Source organism: Pelophylax lessonae (assembly GCF_965119305.1).
Source record: "Pelophylax lessonae genome assembly, chromosome: 2".
Lineage (NCBI taxonomy): Eukaryota > Metazoa > Chordata > Amphibia > Anura > Ranidae > Pelophylax > Pelophylax lessonae.
Genome location: NC_138769.1, coordinates 327,108,578 through 327,129,827, shown reverse-complemented (window position 1 = coordinate 327,129,827; position 21,250 = coordinate 327,108,578). Strand labels below are relative to the sequence as shown.

At 39.5% G+C, this 21,250-nt stretch overlaps 1 protein-coding gene across 1 annotated transcript in view; it reads right to left on the bottom strand.

The window, feature by feature from the left end:
* Positions 1 to 330: 330 nt before the first annotated feature.
* Positions 331 to 21,250, bottom strand: part of NKAIN1 (sodium/potassium transporting ATPase interacting 1) — a 65,737-nt gene continuing 44,817 nt past the window's right edge. The window contains exons 3-7 of the mRNA XM_082244710.1: positions 18,787 to 18,867; positions 11,194 to 11,391; positions 7,353 to 7,413; positions 5,000 to 5,081; positions 331 to 2,539 (exon numbers count right to left, since the gene is read on the bottom strand). Coding sequence (XP_082100836.1) covers positions 2,530 to 2,539; positions 5,000 to 5,081; positions 7,353 to 7,413; positions 11,194 to 11,391; positions 18,787 to 18,867 — 432 coding nt within the window. The 3' untranslated portion in view covers positions 331 to 2,529. The remainder of the gene's footprint in view (positions 2,540 to 4,999; positions 5,082 to 7,352; positions 7,414 to 11,193; positions 11,392 to 18,786; positions 18,868 to 21,250) is intronic.

Sequence of the window (21,250 nt, the reverse complement as noted above, 5' to 3'; positions counted from 1 at the left end):
CTTTTTTAACCATACTTCTCTTATGGGTTGCAGGAGTGCACCTACTTGTGCTTTTCTGTGACCCAGAATCAGCTGACAGCGGTCTAAAGCCTTCTGAAAGCTGACATGACATAGCCACTCCAGGCTCTGGAAGGATCCCAACCATATTGTTGGGATCCACCCAGTTGTCTTATTAACAGCTGGCTCAGACTCTCAGAATGCGGCTGAGAGCTGAAGCCAACTGCATCCATCCCCTCTCCAGCCTAGCATTCCAGTGAGCTCTACAGGGGCAGAGCAGACTGCAGTGACTGACCAAGAACTGAGCAATCAGCGGTCATGTGATCGCTTGGTCTTAGAGCCGGTGGGGGACAGCTGCAGCATCACACCAATGCTGCAGCATTGTAGTACGTAAGTTTGTTTTTTGAGTAACCCCAAATTTCTCCTTTGATGTCAACCTCCATAGGTAAAGCACAGTTTCACTTTGAGGAAAAAAACATTTGTACATGTTGCTTATTGCATTTGATTCTACAAACGAAGATACTGTTGGAATCTGCTTGACCGCTGTAAGCAACAAGAACACTTTTCCTTTAAAACATTTTTCCTACTAGAGGCCCAATGTTTCTACACTGACACTGCCAGCCCGTTTTGCACATGCATCACAGTTACTTACTGTACTTTCCCAGTTACATGCAAGAGTGTTGTTACTTTTCTCCATTACAGATATTGGGTATGCTCAGCCTTTTGTACCCTTCAGTGGCCAACACAAACTTCACAGGGCACATGAGCAGAAAAAACAAAATAGGCCTCATTATGTGATCACCACAGCTGCACCATGTCTGCATGAAGCTGCTTCTTGGTACGGTGTAGTCCAGCAGTCCACACTGCTTCACTCCCATAAATTAAACACCACTCATCATCCCATATGCAACAGATGTGCCTTTGCTGGCAATGGCAGCTTTAGACACATCTCTTCCAGTGCAAACAGACCTTCTCATGTGCCACCAGAACAGTTTGGCACCCTTAAACTGTGCTCTGTTATCTGCTTATCCCACCTCCCTTGCTAAAAGCTCAGGCTTTCCACTACATTGGACTAAAGTGCCCTCTTACAGCACAGGACTTATGGTGCCTTGTTTTTTAATATAAATTCAAATTAGGTACTGACTGGTTACTGGGTGTTCTTGTTTTCTATCCCTTGTAACATACTATTACATAATGGCTACAGAGCACTCCATGCTAATCTCCCCTTCATACAATTTAATGTCTATCAAAATAACAATACATGGATAGAAATGAACATTTCTTAATGTGTAAACATGTGCTATTGCTGTCTGCTTGTATTTAATACTGAAATTGTTTCCTGAAATATCCTTTGATATTGTTGCAAGAGTGACTCCATGTTGTCACTTGCAAATATACAAGAACCATTAAGGCTACATATTCAACCTGTGATCCAAATTATACATTAGTAGGTTTGCACATTGTGAATTGAAAACAAAAGAGGAAGTACATAAAATAATTCCAATAAAAGTTGCCCAGTGTGGAACAAAATGCCCCCCCCCCCCCCCAAAGGCATAGCCATCTTCAGTGCTCCAGTTTTGTGCCGTCCAGATGTGACTTTAGTGTTGTAGTATTCCATGATATGTGAACACCCAGAATCACTTTAAAGACTGCAGTGCGTGTTTTCTATGATGTAGAAACTATTAGGGGTATTACTAAAAGAGAATTCTATTGACATTGGAATTTTGGCTTATAAAAATTGATAAGATGTTTTTTTTTTTTTTATAGTGCAGGTTAAAAGCTAACACCTGGCTATTTCCTATTGGAAATCCCTTTAATTTTATTTTACTTAATTTCTTTTTGTTTACAGAATTCTCACATTAGCACATATTTTGTATACCTGGGCTTATTTATTAAAGCAGAGCATTTTCTTTACCATAGTGAATGATTAAATATAAAAGGTTGAGAGGACTTACTGCCATTTGTGTATTGCTCAAATGCCCTAATAAAACAGCCCACATATATTTGAAGCTAGCTGGAAAATGATAGCTGGACTTTTTAACATGCAATTATCCCCTAATGACCCTCATAGCTAGAGTAATCCTTTTAACATTAAAATTAATTCTTAGAACGACAAACAAAAATTCCAAAATTTCCTCTCCATAATATTCTAATCAGAGTGTTCATTACCAAGTGGTTCTTATAACCTGCAATACTGGAATTTAGAGGTTTGTGTTCATGTTTAGAGACAACCATTTTAACTATTACTATGCTCCAGTGATCAGTGCTTCAAATCCAGGCAGTTATGGTACTCTTGGCACAGAGGTGTTATTGAGATAATTAGCCAGTCCATGAAAACAGATGTCATGGTAATATTTAATTGTGTGCAACCAGTTCAGATATCTTTGAACAGCGCCACTATGTTTTGGTGCATTAAGGCATTCTGACCACTGATCTGGGTTAATAGTAGGGAACTAAACTGAGACAGAGAAGACATATATGGAGGGATTTGACTATGGAAGATGTATAATGAAGGAAGAATCATGGTGAGGTCTAGCCAGGCCTATAAAACAAAAAAACGGAAAAGAGTTAGTGAGAGACATCTCGTTAAACATTCTAAATCAAGGGTAAGTTCACATTTACTCATGTTTCCCAAATAGTTCTCCATGCACTACAATGTCCACAATATATTAAAATGTTGTGCTCTGTTCCCTAATCAAATGCCCACACCTTCAGCTACAAATGGCATTGTCCCCCCCAATCTGTCCTGCAGATAGCAAGATGTACCCAGCCCCAGAAATCTATATAGGAGCACTGCCAGCCTCCCACCCACTCGCACATGCACTGTCTAGGCTCTTCCACAGCTCAGAATTTTTGCAAATAATATAGAGCGGACTGTGCATGCATAAATGGGAAAGGAGGCTGGGAGTGCTCATTTAAGGATTTCCAGGGAATTTTCTGTGTACATCTTGCCATCTGCAGGACTGATTGGTGGGGAAAATGGTGTCAGATGTATTTTGATATATTGGGGCATTGTGGTTCATGAGGAGCTTTTTGGTGGGTAACAGTGGACTTACCCTTTAGACATTTTATCAGTCCACCCAAAATAAATATATTAAGTTCAGGTGTAATCTAGTACGTTAAATCAGTCTGGCTTCTTATATGTCCTGGATACTCCAACAGTGAGATCTGCCCTCCATAATTCCTGATTCACTGTGGGGGATGTTTACTAAAGATGGTGCACACAGAATCTGGTGTAGCTGTGCATAGTAACAAATCAGCCTCTAGGTTTTTATGTCAAAGCCTTATTAAACAAGCTAACATTAGAAGCAGATTGGTTGCCATGCACAGCTGCACAGGATTCTGTGCACCAGTTTTAGTAAATCTCCCCCTCTGTGTCTATCCGGGTGTCCCCAGCAACCTTTGCTTGTTCCAGCTCCTCCTGTTGTATTCTCCATAATGTAAGATAAAGAAAAAATCCAAAAGAGAGAGCGAGACCCCCTCACAAAGGCCACAGAAGGTATGCAGATCCAGTAACTCAAGTTTAGATGTCTCACCTATGAAATCCCCCCGAGGTATAAGAAACTAGTGATTTAATATTGTAACATCTAACAATACCTGAATTGTCAGTTTTGGGGGGATTGGCACTTTAATTAAACATGTTAACGGACAAACAGAGCTGTAGTTTTTACATGGTACACATTACACATTGATTTATAACTGCACATACTGCAGCAGGCAACACATTTCATCATTAAACAGATAACATAGACAAACACTTACTCCTGAAATTATGTACGATTACAAGAGGCAACTAATTAGAATTCATATTTACAGTACTTTTTCTTGTATGGTTCTATAATTTATAGACATAATTGGAGGAAGCCTATGTACTGCATGTACATGTACTGTACCATGTACTGTACGCTGTATGTACATGTACTTCACATTATTTTAATATTACAGGTACATCTAGTAGCCTACATTTCTATCGGTGTGCCCTGAGCTATCATTGATTATATTGCACAAGGGTGGAAGTGAAGTGATTGTGTCATTATTTGTGTCATGATGAGACCATAACACATACACACCTATTAGCTATACAACGTGCTACTGTTCATTGGAACAGCCCAATATACACAACTAGACATGTAAATAAACTGTGGAGATGCCTAAAGACTTTCATTAATGGAGTAATGGGGGTGCTCTATGAGTCCCATCATGCTTTACATCTCTGGCAATTGTCCACAACAACCAAATAGTATTATAATTGTATTTGATTGTTGCAAGTTAGGAAGAAAGTGAGTGTTTACTATGGATATAGTGCAAAGGTAATATTAAAGTGCATATGGATAACTGAGTAGACCCCTATAATTAAAACTTTGCTGTTAAAATACCTAAAGCTGTAGATATACTGTAATACAAGACCAAAAAGTATATAACAAGCCCACTACACTGTTGGGGCAATTAGACATGTGTTTTGTACTAAAGGGTTAAAATATGACATGACATTACAGGTAGGTTAAAGTAAGATGGAAAATCGTTTTTTAAATAACGATTGATATTTCATAATTTTGTTTGTTGATAACAAAAGACCCTGTGTAAAAATGTATGGGGTAAAATATCCAACAGGTAGTAATCTCAAAACAAGGCCCTGGAAACTAAAGGAAATAACTGGTCTACCCTGAAGCAATGCAATAAAGATGTAAAGAATGGAAGACAAACACCTTCTGCTATTAGGTCACCAGAGGTGGATCCTTGAAATGCTCTGCTCCCACATTATATAATTTGCTGCATTGGGTAAGTCATTGAAAATGTGAGTTTTCCATTCATTCCTTGTCATACTAGATCAGCCTACTTATTCTTTCCTACACTACAGTGTACTGTAGCTGTGTGTCACTTTAAAAAAGGCCCTACCCTGTGATCTTTCCATTTACTTTTCCTTTACCAGTACGAAAGACATACAATGACATCGTACGATGAAGTGACTTAGTATGTGGCAGACATTAGTACTGTGACCCACTTGTACAGTGGCTGCAGCTGAAGGTGTGAGGTCTTCATGGGAGCCTGATATCCATAGGAATCATAGGAGCCAATGAAATCAACTGCAAAACAGAAATTTTATTAGTTATGTGCTTATAAAAATACTGTTTAATCATTTAATATTATTATAATATGATAAGTATTGCTAGTAGAGGTCTAGTGCATGACAAGAGCCTATAATAAATGACCAGTTGTATGTTAATTTTTTAATGCTATACTTAAAGGAAAACTCCAGTACTGTATCGAAAAAAAAAAAAAAGCATATAATATTTAACTGCTACACAAATCATTTTGTAATTTATTGCTATTATAAATTGGATCTCTATTTTAATCTGCTGCAGCTATAATCTGGCAATCATGCCAGGTATCATTTAGTTGGGAAGCATAAAAACATTTGGAGGCAGAGAAGTGCTGTAGGGGTCAGCACTGAAGAGAAGAGATGTACAGTGCCTTGCGAAAGTATTCGGCCCCCTTGAACTTTGCGACCTTTTGCCACATTTCAGGCTTCAAACATAAAGATATAAAACTAATTTTTTGTGAAGAATCAACAAGTGGGACACGATCACGATTGTTGTCCTATGGACAGAGTCTCCCACCTCAGCTGTAGATCTCTGCAGTTCATCCAGATCTTGGCTGCATCTCTGATTAGTCTTCTCCTTGTATGAGCTGAAAGTTTAGAGAGACGGCCAGGTCTTCATAGATTTGCAGTGGTCTGATACTCCTTCCATTTCAATATTATCGCTTGCACAGTGCTCCTTGGGATGTTTAAAGCTTGGGAAATCTTTTTGTATCCAAATCCGGCTTTAAACTACTCCACAACAGTATCTCGGACCTGCCTGGTGTGTTCCTTGTTCTTCATGATGCTCTCTAAACGGACCTCTGAGACTATCACAGTGCAGGTGCCTTTATAAGGAGACTTGATTACACACAGGTGGATTCTATTTATCATCATTAGTCATTTAGGTCAACATTGGATCATTCAGAGATCCTCACTGAACTTCTGGAGAGAGTTTGCTGTACTGAAAGTAAAGGGGCTGAATAATTTTGCACGCCCAATTTTTCAGTTTTTTGTTAAAAAAGTTTGAAATATCCAATAAATTTTGTTCCACTTCATGATTGTGTCCCACTTGTTGTTGATTCTTCACAAAAAATTACAGTTTTATATATTTATGTTTGAAGCCTGAAATGTGGCAAAAGGTCGCAAAGCACTATATTGCTTGTTTTTAGGTATAACTAAAGGCAAAATGTTTTTAGATTTGGTTAGAATGGAGAGGGGCTAGAACCACTGCACCACTCTTGTGACAACTGTCTAAGACACTTTATTTTGAGTCTATGGGATAGGGTAATCTAATTTAGGAAAAAACAATAGCAACATGTTGCCATAAATTGAGACTAGTCACACAACAGCACATCTTGCTATCTTGATGACCCAACAATAATCTGAACCTCCAGAATATACAAGCAAGAATAGCACCTATCATACAAAAAGCACATACTTGGATATAGGCACCAATTGTACAGCTATCCCTAGCATCCAGTCATTTACAATGCAGAATGATTTCACATATTACAAGGGTGTCCAACCTTTAGACCTTCCTGGGCCACATTGAAAGAAGAGGAATTGTTTAGGGCCACACATAAAATACACTAACAATTTTGGATAGCTTATGAACAGAAAAAGTTGGGCAGATCACAAGTTAACTGATATAGATAATACACCGATCTGAGTAATAAAACTTAATTTTTTTAGTAATTTTTTTATTATAAAAGTAAAAGATCGAAACCTAAAACTAGTGCGATATTTGACACTGTTTTTGATAAACTAACTCACTAATATCTGATTTGATGGATGTAGTAGCAATTTTCAATGAATTCTCAAGGTGCTTATATGATATTTTGGTTCTAATTTTGCCCCTCATCCTTATTTCGAGGTGCAGTATGAACATGAAGTACAACATATGGTAGATCCTGTCCCCTTTCATCCTTAACAATAGTTGCTTACAACAGACAACAAATGACATGAAGACGTGATTGTGAAGAGTGGGATATTTTGAAAAAAAAAAAACATATAAAAGTCCAGTAAAGAGACACTGTAAAATTTTTACTTCAGCCACATATGTTGGTTAAGTGTAAACACATATTTACAACTCCCCCCTCCCCGCAAAAAAAAAAAAAAAAAAAAAATCAAAATTTTTAAGTGTTTACAATTTTGTGTTGGGCCACATTCATAGCCGTCTTACTTAGTATACTACTTAGTATATTAAATAAGTTTGGGGTGTGCTGGTTTAGTCCGTTCTCTACTTTGTACACCGAGTCCCGAAAAGCATACTTACAGCTGTCTTCTTCATCCATGAAAACTTTGCTGACGTAGCAGGCGTAGACAAAACCGAACAGCTGTGCAGAAATACATGGAAGGGAAAAAAATATATAATATACACATATTAGAAGACAAAATTTATAATGTATATTAAGAGTACACATTTTGTATTGTTAATTTAACAACTATCTTAAAATACATTTTAACATGAATTCTAAAATGTTACCTGCTTGTTATCATTCCATGTTTTAATTATTGTGTTAGATACATAGATTTACAGATTCTTCCTCTATTGGCTAGCTATATATGGGGCATTGACCCTACCTATTGAATTACCTATGCAAAAGGTAACTATAAATGCCCCTAATACATAACATAAGCAGCTGATTTCAACCATTTATATAACTTTAAATAGGTTAGAGGACAAATTATAAGTCAATATTTTGGTGTTCTGCAGCTCATGTGTCCCAAGACTGTATCCCACCATACCACTATACATCATTTTGGATTTAGGTGCCCTCATTAGGTGCCCTCTAATCACTGAATAAAATGACCAAGCACAGGCTTCTGATGAGATTTTAACTTTTGTCATGTTACAAATCATTCTACATACTGTATTTTTAAAAATACTTAGTCTATACATCCAGTCTGTTAAAGTAGATTTAAACCCTTACATATACCCAGTAAAGTGAACAGCCTCAGCCTCATGATACACAGAGATGAAACAAATCTTCCTACATATGTTTTATTTGCATATCAACTGTCTTCAGCTTTCTACACGGTTTAGAAAGTGAACATCCTGTTAGAATTTTTTTCTTCCTGTTACACCACTGGGTGTGGAGTCTTGGCATACACTGCGTGACAGCTGATTGGAGGAAAGGCACACCCCCCCCTCCACATAGGCAGGGGAAGGAAGAAACATGCAGAGCTGTGCTGTGAATAGACCAGCTCTCTGCTAATCTATCTTTATGCACCCACCCCAACTAAAATTTCCAGCTGCTTTTATCACCTGTGTAAGAGAACTTGTCAGAAATCATCATGCTGATAACAGAGGAATGGAGCAGCAGAAAGATATAGAACTTAGGGCTTTGGAGAGAGATAAGTAAACTCTACGGATATTCATGAATGGGGTTTACATCAACTTTAAAGTCTTTCTTCTGGCAAATACAAGCATTCTCGGATGTCAGCGGGTGTCATTGCTCCAAAGAAGAGCAATGGATGGTCCGATCGAGTCCACCTGAAACACTGACAGGCAGACCTAATTGGTCTGTCGGTTTGAAAGGGGCCTTACAGCCTGACAATGTGCAGAAACTTCTGCTCTGGCAAGGAGAGAATACAAGTGAATACCAGTGCACGAATCACACACCTACACATTCCTGACTAGCTCTCTTTCAAATGTAAAATCAGTATTTTATTGGGGATGCTTACCTGACAGTCCACACCCCTTCCTACACAAACTTTTCTTTGGGCTGCTAGCTAAATTTACCCATAAGGCCTCATGCACATAGGACATTTTGCAAACTCCTCTAGAAGCCTTTCCTCCTGGCAGTAGCATTTTGGCAGAAAAGAGCCTGACACTTGTAAAAGTGTTCATAGCTTTTACAAGCTTTTAGGCGCATTTACAGGCGCAAAGAGCGTTAATTACTTTCATTGCCCAGAATAATAATTTATTCTGGCCATTAAAGCTAACTAACATGCAAATGCTAAATGCACCTAGCGTTAATGCAAGTTTAGGCCCCTTTCACACTTATGGGACTCGATTTTACCGTGATTTTGCTGCAATTTTGCGACGCGATTTTGCTGCGACTTTGCAGTGATTTTGACGTGATTTTGAGCAATGGCTCAGGGCTATATACCTCAAAACGCATTAAAATCGCGCCAAAGTAGTGCAGGAACTACTTTGAAGTCGGTGCAACTTAAAACGCACTGATATGAATGGTGCTCATTGAAAATAATGGAAAACGACTTGTCATGCGATTTTGCGGTCCAAAATCGCGGGACAAGTCGCACTAGTGTGAAAGGGGCCTTAGGTGCTTTTAGAGGCGTTTAGCAGCATCAATCGTTTTTTCTGCCAAAACGCTACTGCCACTTAAAGCTGCTAAAAGCCTTTGTGTGCATGGACGCATAGGCTAACATGCAGTGGAGTTTAAAGGCAGATTAAAAAACAAATGATGCCCCTAGAAGCAGCTGCATAAATGTCCAGTGTGCATGAGCCCTTAGCAACAAAGATTAATTATTGGTGAGTAAGAACATGTTTTTAGTAACCTTCTGACAGAAAAGTAAAATGTCTGGAGTCTGGAGTAAAGGAAATGTTTGTTTGGTCCTTGAAGGAAACCATTATGCGAGAAACATGGAGGCTGCCATTACTGTGACATTCTTCTGTAATAGTTGTCTGGCTGCCATGACCACCTGTTTTATCAATATTTGAAGTAACTGACTCAGAAAAAGTATGCAGTTATTGGTTTCTGACTTTCCCCTTTAAATACTTGTTCCAGATCAGTTATTCAGACATGATTAAACCCAGTGGATCTGCATAATAGTCAACTGTAAACTAGCATCATCAGTGGCAGGTTTGTCCTATTCTTTAGCCCATCTCATCTACATTTATAAATATAAAAAAAACCCGTGTTTAGGTTGCAACTCAGGTTTCAGGTTTTAGGTAACGGTGACAATATTCTCTTGCGCATAGGTGTGATTGTCCAAGTTAGAAAAGAACTCTGTATTTAGAGGTGGATATTATTTTAGAACCTTGATGTTGGGGATGTCCTCAGAACACCGTGGGAAATAGATAAAAACAGAGGGTGCACTGACGCGTTTCAAAGGTATGTCCTTCATCAGGGCTCTGATGAAGGACATACCTTCGAAAGGCAACAGCCAGCAGGGAATCTGGTAAGGTCCTCCTTGAGCTAGAAGCTTTGGCAAAGCCAGGAGATTGTAGCCACATGTAGTGGCCGGATGAGCGCAGGTCCTATCTATGTTTGTGAGTAGTTACATTTTACCTTCAATAAAATTGTTGTTGGATAATGCACTAGGCCAGTGCTCCCTCTGTTCTTATCTTTTTACCTTCAGGTTTTACGTATTTACAGACAAAATGTATTTCTCTTAGTTATGGACTGTAGGGATTGGTTAGAACCTCTGCAGTTTTTTGTTTCCTGTTGGAGTGATATTCCTTCAGTTGCTGTTTTTGTGACAACGCCACTGTAGTAAGGGAAGATTTCCAATAGGGAAACATACATCAGTACAGAACTAATGAGGTTTCATTCTTCCCAACCCTACTAAATAAAATAAAAAATAAAATGTGATTGTAGTGGCACACTGTCTTGGTTTTTTTTTCCCTCCCTTCCTGTCTAACACTAATATGTCCCTATGCTACGATATCTTGTTAATTAGGAATGGAAGCAATAAACAATAGATCCAATTCCACAGAAACTTCCATAAACTCTACCCTACCATTAGAATGGCCTACTATGCATTATATAGTATACACTTTTTGGACACAACTGTCCACAGCAAGAACACCACTATTCATACTTCCATATATTGGAAACCAATAGACAGGCTGTGTAAAAACTTAGAACTGAGTGGACGGAAATTTGAACCCTTTGGCAGATAAAAAAGTTTCCAAATAAGAATTTTCTCTGTGTATTTAGCTTTGTAAGAAGTTCAACTTTAGGATTGTCCTCCTGCTAGGAAAATGTAATTTAAATATTCTACTTTCCAGGTCAACATTTGTCTTTCAATGTCTTCTCACATTATTATGTAATAGGATGATATAATATTATGTAAACCTGGATTAAAATGTACCATGTAACAATCCTTGAAAGATACTTCTGTTGTTCATCATCGTAAATACTCACCGCTAGAAAGATCTGTAAAGCACTGCTCAGGGCCTCAATATAAGGATAATCGAGAAGACATCCAGTCACTGTTACCATATGGTGATCAGCCAGTGACAGAGGAGCTGTACGAACTGGCGTCACCAGACAGCCTGGTCCATTTTCCATCCACCATGATCGATGCAAGGAGGTGTTAAAATTCATTATTAGGTCTCTGTGCTGTGGGAATAGCATTTACAAGAATTACTCCCAAGTTTCCACAGACAGCAAGAAAATACAATGTAGACAATACAATGTAGCCACAGACTAGGAACCGCACATTAATATTGGAAGAACGGAAAACTGAGTTTTTCCCCAAAGTGACCTGTCCAGTTGCTGTCTATACATTTTAATTGCTAGTTAGAAAATACATAGAAAATGTTAGTGGTAATCAAATCTGTGTAAACAATATGTACTTTGCAAATGATAAATGTTTAAAGCTGGTGAAAAAGAAAAAAATGTTTGTATTTACCGTAAGATCCAATTCTCTGAGTTCATTGATGAACACAGCTCTCCCTTATTCAGAACCATTTGGTTATATTGCCCCCTACAGGAGTAGGACACTAGGCAGAAAAAAGACTTGGCTACACCTTTGGGCAGTCCTGGGTGGTATACATCCCCCCTCTGCTATATGCCTTCAATTTAGTAACAAGAAGTGTCACAAGTATTAAAACCCCATAGAGGGGTGGGTTCTGTGTCTGTCAATGAACTCAGAGAAATTGATTTTACGGTAAGAACAAAAATCCCATTTTCCCTTTCGTTCATTGACGGACACCGCTCTCCATTATTCAGAACCCCAGGGACATCCCCAAGCAGTGCCAAACATGAAGGGTGGGACATCAAAAAATACAAAGGCTAAACACAATAGCCTGAAGGCCTATAGCAGAGAGGGGGATGTATACCACCTAGGCCCATAGGCGTAGCCAAGACTTTTTTCTGCCTAGTGTCCTACTCCTGTTGGGGACAATATAACCCTGTGGTTCTGAATAATGGAGAGCTGTGTCCATAAATGAACGACAGAGAAAACATGTTTCTCCTCTCTAGCTTTGGTTACATTAGTAATGAGATAGGTCCCATAAAGTTCAGGCTGCTGGATTCTGTAGAAATATTCACTACAGGGGTGTCCTGTCCTCTTTCTGCTGCTAAACTTCTAGTGTTGTGGGGGTTAATAACTTAGGGAAATGATGGCAAACCTTGGCATCCCAGATGTTTTGGAACTACATATCCCTTGATGCTCAGCTACACTGCAGAGTGCATGAGCATCATGGGAAATGTAGTTCCAAAACACTGGGGTGCCAAGGTTCGCCATCACTGGCTTAGTGTCTCCAGGCTCAGGTGCACTAAAGATGATAACACGAGGACGCACTGCTCCTTCCTCCTCCTCCATTGAGAAAAGCTCTTTCATTAATTACACTGCATGAAACATGATCTGTGAAGGGGGGAGGGTCTGATCAGAATGTCCAGCAACCTTCACATTATAGGACATACCTCATTAAAGGTAAGTAATGTACATTTTTTTTTTTTAGCAAGACTTCAGCTTTAAGTGTGCCTAAACTCATGGGTAAATCTGCAATAGTGAAGCATTTATGAAGCAGCTGTGGCTTCGAGACTCATGACCTTAAACTGAAGAGTTACAGTAATTGCTGACTGGAGGCTCTAATCCTGCGTTCATGACACTTGTGTGTTTTTCTGCAGCAGCAGTACGCTATACAGTATAAGTGCATTATAAGAACAAGTGTACTGAAATGAGAGGTATATTTATTTTTCATGCTACATGTAGAGAAAATAGCCACTAAAGAACTTGAACTGAAGGCCAGTTCATAATTCATATTTTTTTAGATAGGCATGTAAACAAGAATCTTTCAGGACAAAAATATATAAACTGCCATTTCTGACTTTATTTTTTTTTTTTACATGATGCATGCTTCTGGTCTTTCATGCTTATCCCTAGTTCATTACATAGAGGGTCATGGACGCGAAACAAGCATTTGTATCTCAGGTGTCCCAAAACCAGATATGAAATTGATTTACATTCCAGGCAAGTAACCTACCAAGGAGTAAAGTCAGGATGAGGGGACAGCCCTGGAGTCTGAAGTCTTTATAAGCAAGTCAGCAATGGCAACCTTTAACATTACTGTTCTGAAAGGTTCACCTAATGTCTTTTATATACATTTTTATAACCTGATATTTACAGAGCCAGGGGACAGGCTGCACATGCTTGTTTTGGTGTGTTGTGCTAGAGAAGTTTTTATTTATTTTTTTCTTGGTAGAGTGCATGTGATCAGCACAGGGCCAATCAGCACTGTCCAGACAGAGGATCAGGGGAGAATGAAAACTCCTCCTACAAGCTTTACTAGGAACTGATACAAGTTACAAGACTGCCAGATACTACTGATGACAAAAGATATTTATCCCTTTAATTTTACTAAAATAATTGCATTTCCATGTTCTGTGTACTTTGGGAGACCAGATATAGTGAATGCAGGTTCTGGGTTTAGTAACACTTTAACCACTTAACCCCCGGAAGATTTTACCCCCTTCCTGACCAGGGCCTATTTTGCGATTCGGCACTGCGTGATTTTAATGGACAATTGCGCGGTTGTGCGACACTGTACCTAAACGAATTTGACATCCTTTTTTTTCCCACAAACAGAGCTTTCTTTTGGTGGTATTTGATCACCTGTGCGATTTTTTGATCATGCGCTATAAACAAAAAAAGAGCGTCAATTTTGCAAAAATAACAATATTTTTCACATTTTTTTATATGAAATTCCCCCCCAAAAAATTGAAAAATCAAAATTTTTTAACATTTTCGGCCAATTTGTTTTATGCTACATATGTTTGGTAAAAAAAAATTGCAAAAAGCGTATTTTGATTGGTTTGCTCAAAAGTTATCGCGTTTACTAACAAAGGGAAAGATTTTTGTAATTTTTGTTGTTTTTTTTTTTAACGCGTAATGGCGGCGATCTGCGTTTTTTTTGCGGTACTGCGACATTGCGGCGGACAGATCGGAGCCTTGACTGACATTTTTGACACTTTTTGGGTTACCAGTGACATTTCTACAGTAATCAGTGCTATAAATATGCACTGTTACTGTAAAATTACACTGGCAGTGAAGGGGTTAACTTTTTTGAGAGGGAGGGGCTATGTGTGTCCCTAGGGGCGTGATTCTAACTGTGATTGGCTGTGGCTTGAGATGTATGAACAGTGATCAACGGTTCTACATAGTAGAACCGTATGATCATCATTCATACACCAGGGAGAATGACAGGCAGCTTGTTTACATTAGCCGCCTGCCTTTCTCCCTCTCCACCGACGATCGCGAGTGACCGGCGGACGATTGGGTCCGCCGGTCACACGCGCGGGGGGGGGGGTCCGTGACCGCGCGGGAGCGCGCCTCCGGCGGCACACGCTCGCTCCTGAGACCCTCACCGGCTAGCGACGTAGACCTACGTCGCTCTGCCTGTGAGGGACTTACTGCCGCAGTAAATATACTGTGAGCAGTCGGCAATTGGTTAAGACAATAAACTCTCTGCAATCTCTAATTACATTAAATACCTGCAATACACCTATTAGTCAGATACCATTTGATCTTTTAGCAAAAAGGGGGTCTCCAACAGAATTTTTCTTTATTGAAATCGCGTGATATTTTTAATAAAAATAGGAGAGTAACTTTGTCATTTTAGTGTGTTAAGGTGCACTGCCGCTTCGAAAAGAATGGGCTGCCTAACACAGCATGGCTTAACGCACAATAATGCATTGTGTTAATGAAAAGGCGTAGCTTATATAGGCCCTAATATTTCTAGGAGACTTTAACAGCAAGTTATACAGTGCATCCAGAAAGTATTCACAGCGATTCACTTTTTCCACATTTTATTATGTTACAGCCTTAGTCCAAAAGGATTAAGTTCATTATTTTCCTCAAAATTCTACAAACAATACCCCCTAAAGACAACATGAAAGAAGTTTGTTTGAAATCTTTGCAAATGTATTCAAAATAAAAATCCCATGAACATAAGTATTCACAGCCATTCCTCGCCATTCCTCAATACTTTGTTGGAGCACCATTGGCACCAATTACAGCCTCCAGTGTTGTATGATGCTACAAGCTTGGCACACCTATTTTTGGGCAGTTTCTCCCAATCTTTTTTGCAGGACCTCTCAAGCTCCATTAGGTTGGATGGGGAGCGTCGGTGCACAGACATTTTCAGATCTCTCCAGAGATGTTCAATCGGGTTAAAGTCTGGGTTCTGGCTGGGCCACTCAAGGACACTCACAGAGTTAGCCCATAGCCATGTCTTTGTTATCTTGGCTGTGTGCTTAGGGTCATTGTCCTGTTGGAAGATGAACCTTCACCCCAGTATGAGGTCCAAACCGCTCTGGAGCAGGTTTTCATCGAGGATGTCTCTGTACATTGCTGCATTCATCTTTCCCCTAATCCTGACTAGTCTCCCAGTTCCTGCCGCTGAAAAACATCCTCACAACATGATGCTGCCACCACCATGCTTCACTGTAGGGATGGTATTGGCCAGATGATGAGCGGTGCCTGATTTCCTCCAGACATAACGCTTGCCATTCAGGCCAAATAGTTCAATCTTTGTTTCATCAGACCAGAGAATTTTGCTTCTCATGGTCTGAGAAACCTTCAAGTGCTTTTTGGCAAACTCCAGATGGGCTGTGATGTGGCTTTTAATGCGGAGTGATTCCGTCTGGCCACTCTACCATACAGGCCTGATTGGTGGAGTGCTGCAGAGATGGTTATTCTTCTGGATAGTTCTCCTCTATCCACAGAGAAACACTGGAGCTCTCTCAGAGTGACCATCGGTCGTTCTTGGTCACCTCCCTGACTAAGGCCCTTCTCCCCTGATCGCTCAGTTTGGCCAGGCGGTCAGCTCTAGGAAGAGTTCTGGTGTTTCCAAACTTCTATCATTTACGGATGATGGAGGCCACTGTGCTCATTGGGACCTTCAATGCTGCAGAAATGTTTCTGTGCCCTTCCCCAGGTCTGTGCCTCGATACAATCCTGTCTCAGATGTCTACAGACAATTTCTTGGACTTCATGGCTTGGTTTGTGCTCTGACATGCACAGTTAACTGTGGGACCTTATATAGACAGGTGTGTGCCTGTTCCAAATCATGTTCAATCAACTGCAATTACCACAGGTGGACTCCAATCAAGTTGTAGAAACATTTCAAGCATGATCAGTGGAAACAAGGCGCCTCTGAGCTAATTTTTAAGTGTCAAGGCAAAGGCTGTGAATACTTAACAAAATGTGTAAAAAGTGAAGCGTTGTGAATACTTTACGGATGCACTGTACCTGTCATAGTTTATATCTTTTTTCCAGTTGCTGTTCACACCCACTTCCACTTTAATATGTTCCAGCTCTTTCTGTTGCATCCTCTATTATCTATGCAACTAGAATAGTGACTCATAGTGGCTGTAGAAGGTGTGCAGACTTAGAAATGCATATGCAGTGCTCTTGTCAATGGAGGCTATACTGGATATGGGAAACCACAGGCCTTTTTTGTAGCTCTCTCCAATTATAATAAAAATGAATGGGAGGAATGGGCCTTTAAAGTAGAACTAAAGTTGAAAAAAAACTAGGTAGGCAAATTTGTATGTGTATTAACTGTCTGCCTGGAGCTGTGTAGGCTACTGGCATCTGTAGTCAGCACAATTCAACTTTAGCATTTGTGCACAAGAATTATATCCCCAGTGGATGCTGGTCTGGAGAAGATGGCGATAGAGGGGTGAAACCAAGAATGGACCTAGCAGTGTGGGAGGAGAGCAAACCTAAAGGCAAGTCTGTCACAATGTGCAAGTATGCTATGCATATTTCGACACTATAGCAAGAACACTTTACACCATAGGTAGACCAAGTTCTGATTTCATTATTCTATGCTTCAGAAAAGAAGAGAGCTGCAAATATACATTACCTGCACCTTTAAAGGGTATGCAAATGCACATTTAAAGGGTAAAAAAAAGTTGAAAACCTAAGATATGTTTGCCTCTCATGTTGCTTACAGTCATAATGACCTTAAAGTAGCCTCTAAGTACCTATCTGTCAAGGTGAGCATTACTTCTTGGAGTCTAACAGGGGCACAGATCCCCTACTACTTCTATCTGTCAACCACAGCACTCAACCTTGGGGGTCTAACAGGGGCAGTGATTTCCTACTACTTTTACCTGCCAACCACAGCGCTCACTCTTGGGAGTCTGACAAGAGCAATGATTCCCTACTACCTCTACCTGTCTCCAGAGCACTCACGTTTGGGAGTCTAACAAGCGCAGTGACTCCCTACTACTTCTACCTGTCTCCAGAGTACTCACCCTTGGGGTCTAACAAGAGAAAGTGATTCCCTACTACTTCTACCTGTCTCCAGAGCACTCACCTTTGGGAGTCTTACAAGGGCAGTGATTCCCTACTTCTTCCACCTTTCTCCAGAGCACTCGCCCTTGGGAGTCTAACAAAAGCAGTGATTCCCTACTACTTCTACCTGTCTGCGGAGCACTCTCCCTTGAGAGTCTAACAAAAGCAGTGATTCCCTACTACTTCTATCTGTCTCCAGAGTACTCTCCCTTGGGAATCTAATAAGGGCAGTAATTCCCTACTACTTCTACCTGTCCCCAGATCACTCACCATTGGGAGTCTAACAAGGGCGGTAATTCCCCACAACTTCTACCGGTCTCCAGAGCACTCACCCTTGGAAGTCTAACAAGGGCAGTAATTCTCCACTACTTCTACCTGTCTCCAGAGTACTCTCCCTTGGAGTCTAACAAGGGCAGTGATTCCCTGCTACTTCTACCTGTCTCCAGAGTACTCTCCCTGGGAGACTAACAAGGGCAGTGATTCCCTGCTACTTCTACCTGTCTCCAGAGTACTCTCCCTGGGAGACTAACAAGGGCAGTGATTCCCTACTACTTCTACCTGTCTCCAGAGCAGCCACCCTTTGGAGTCTAACAAGGGCAGTGATTCCCTGCTACTTTTACCTGTTTCCAAAGCACTATCCCTTGGGGTCTAACAAGGGCAGTGATTCTTTACTGTTCCTCCATAAAGCAAAGACCAATAACTGCAGCTGACAGAGTCAGTAATACCCTTTTGTGTGATTATAAGTCTTTTTACAAGGCAGCTTGACAAGTGTATGTTGTATAAAGGTGAAGGTGTGATGTACTGTTGGCGCAAAGTGTTTCTTTTGTGAAGAATTGTGAAGTTAAGGCTGATTTATATTTGTGCTATGTAACGTGTGTAAACATTAAACCTGGCACTAGTGAACCATGCCTTTTGATAAAGTTTCTTTCTATATGTCACAAAGGAAGTATCTTTAAAGGAATATCATGCTACAATATGATGCATCAGAGAACTGGGGGCTTTGCTAAAAACAGAAAAACATACATTTAACTATGACTAGCTATTCAGAGAGATTATAGCTACAAGCTTCTGAAACAGCTTACCACTCTTCTACATCTCACACTACATTTTCATACTGGTACATAAAGATAATGAGGTGTGGGGCAATGATATTCCACCCTAATAAAGGAATAGTTACATTTAGTACACTACAAATTATATTATACCTGTGATAAATGTCCCACTTCCAGGTAAAAACAGATTATAAAAGCATTCCAAGCCACCCATAATGCTAGCCAAACTGAATACTGTATGGGGAGAATAAAAGATAAAGTAAGAGAATCAGAGATATAACAATTACACTCAAAATTACATAATCAAATGCAGAACTAAAATACAACAGGAGCATAGAAAACAACAGAAATACTTTAGTTTAGTGAAGCAGGGAAAGATTAGACCCTTTATCAGTCTTTCCTTCCTGCAGATCCAACATGCTACCTGTGTGGTCATCTGGGTAGGAAATGCGTAGCCCTTCTCCACTTTATTCAAAACTTTAATAAAGTGGTTTGGATGGAATTAAGCTTGAAGGTCTAATGGATTTAGCCTTGTAAAAATTCTGTAGAGTATCAAGCTGTATGTTTTAAACAAAGTGAATCCATACTACTATAAAAAAGTTAGTCATGCTGACGATGATAAATGTTAAGTAAGGAGATTTTCTGCTGATATTTGTTAAAAAAATAATTTATCAGAGTCATAGACATCTAAATACACTGTACAGCCATGGCCAAAAGTTTTCAGAATGATACAAATATTGTTTTCATAAAGTCTGCTGCTTCATTGTATTTATATCTTTTTGTTAGATGTTACTATGTTATACTGAATATAACAACGAGCATTTTATTTATTATTTTAAGTGTCAAAGGCTTTTATTGATAATTACATTCATTTTATGCAAAGAGTCAATATTTGCAGTGTTGACCCTTCTTTTTCTTGGCATGCTGTCAATCAACTTTGGGCCACATCCTGACTAATGGCAGCCTATTCTTGCATAATTAATGCTTGGAGTTTGTCAGAATTTTTGGGGGGGGAGTGTTTTGCTTACCCACCTCTTGAGGATTGACCACACATTCTCAAAGGCATTAGGGTTCGGGGGGGTTTCGATGACCCAAAATTTTGATGTTTTGTTCCCCAAGCCACTTAGTTATCACTTTGGCCTTATGGCAAGGTGCTCCATCATACATTGTTTGTCACCAAACTGTTCTTGGATGGATGGGAGACGTTGCTATCGGAGGATGTTTTTGTACCATTCTTTATCCATGGCTGTGTTCTCAGGCAAAATTGTGAGTGAGCCCACTCCATTGGCTGAGAAGCAACCCCACACATAAATGGTCTCAGGATGCTTTACTGTTGGCATGACACAGGACTGATGGTAGCATTTACCTTATGTTCTCCGGACAAGGTTTTTCCGTATGTCCCAAACAACCAGAATGAAAAATTCATCAGAGAAAATTACTTTATCCCAGTCCTTAGCAATTCAATCCCTGTACCATTTGCAGAATATAAGTCTGTCCCTGATTTTTTTCCTGGAGGGAAGTGGCTTCTTTGCTGCAATTCTTGAAACCAGGCCATCCTCTAAAAGTCCTTACCTCGCTATGCACTCACACTTGCCTGCTGCTATTCCTGAGCAAGCTCTGCACTGGTGGCGCCCCAATCCCGCAGCGGAATCAACTGTAGGAGACAGTCCTTGCGCTTGCTGGACTTTCATGGGCGCCCTGAAGCCTTCTTCGCAAAAGCAGTGGAAATGTGTTTTATGGGGTTAAGTTCATTGACATGGCAAAGATGGACTTTTCAATTAATTGCAATTCATCTCATAACATTCTGGAGTATATGCAAATTTCCATTATAATAACTTAGGCAGCCGACTTTGTGAAAATTAATATTTGTGTCATTCTCAAAGGTTTGGCCATGGCTGTAAGATTGACAATGATTTCCATTTATTTCTCTTTGCCTAACCACTTGAGGACCTTTAAGTGTAGGAGAGTTGTCCTAAAATGTTTTAACAAAGTTTCTAGGATGTTTCACTTACTCCTCTCCTTCTGATGACGCTCCCCGACATGGCTATTATCAGCTCATTAAAAATGATGGACAGGACTAGCAGATGAATCTTAAAAATTTAAGCCACTCCTATGATACTTGCAGAAAATCATTGAGTGATACAATGTACCTATGTATTTTTACATTGTATTTACTACCTTTGATCTGCACATGACATCAGTTAAGCTGTAAAAAAAAATTATGTTTTTAATTAATAAATATTCCTGTTTAACTGCTTATTAACCTTAATTATCCTGAGTTAACTCGTTCTTCCCATTTTCTCCTTAGCTATTATTTTTTGCCTATTGTTATTTTTTTTTTCTAATTTCTTACCAATAAATGATATTCTTTTTTAAATTAATTTTCAGTCATTTTGTTTGTTATTTTTTTTCAGTGTTCTATAAAAAAAACGAGCACACCAAAAAAAAAAGCATTTTATTTATTTCAATTAAATAACACCGAATTAACAGGCTCATAGCGAAATGTAAAAATTGCTCAAGTCCTTAAGAGCTATAAAGGTAATAGATTTGAAGTGCATAAAATAGTTTACAGCCACTCCATTTTTTATTGGAAATTATACATTTTCTTGTTTGGTTG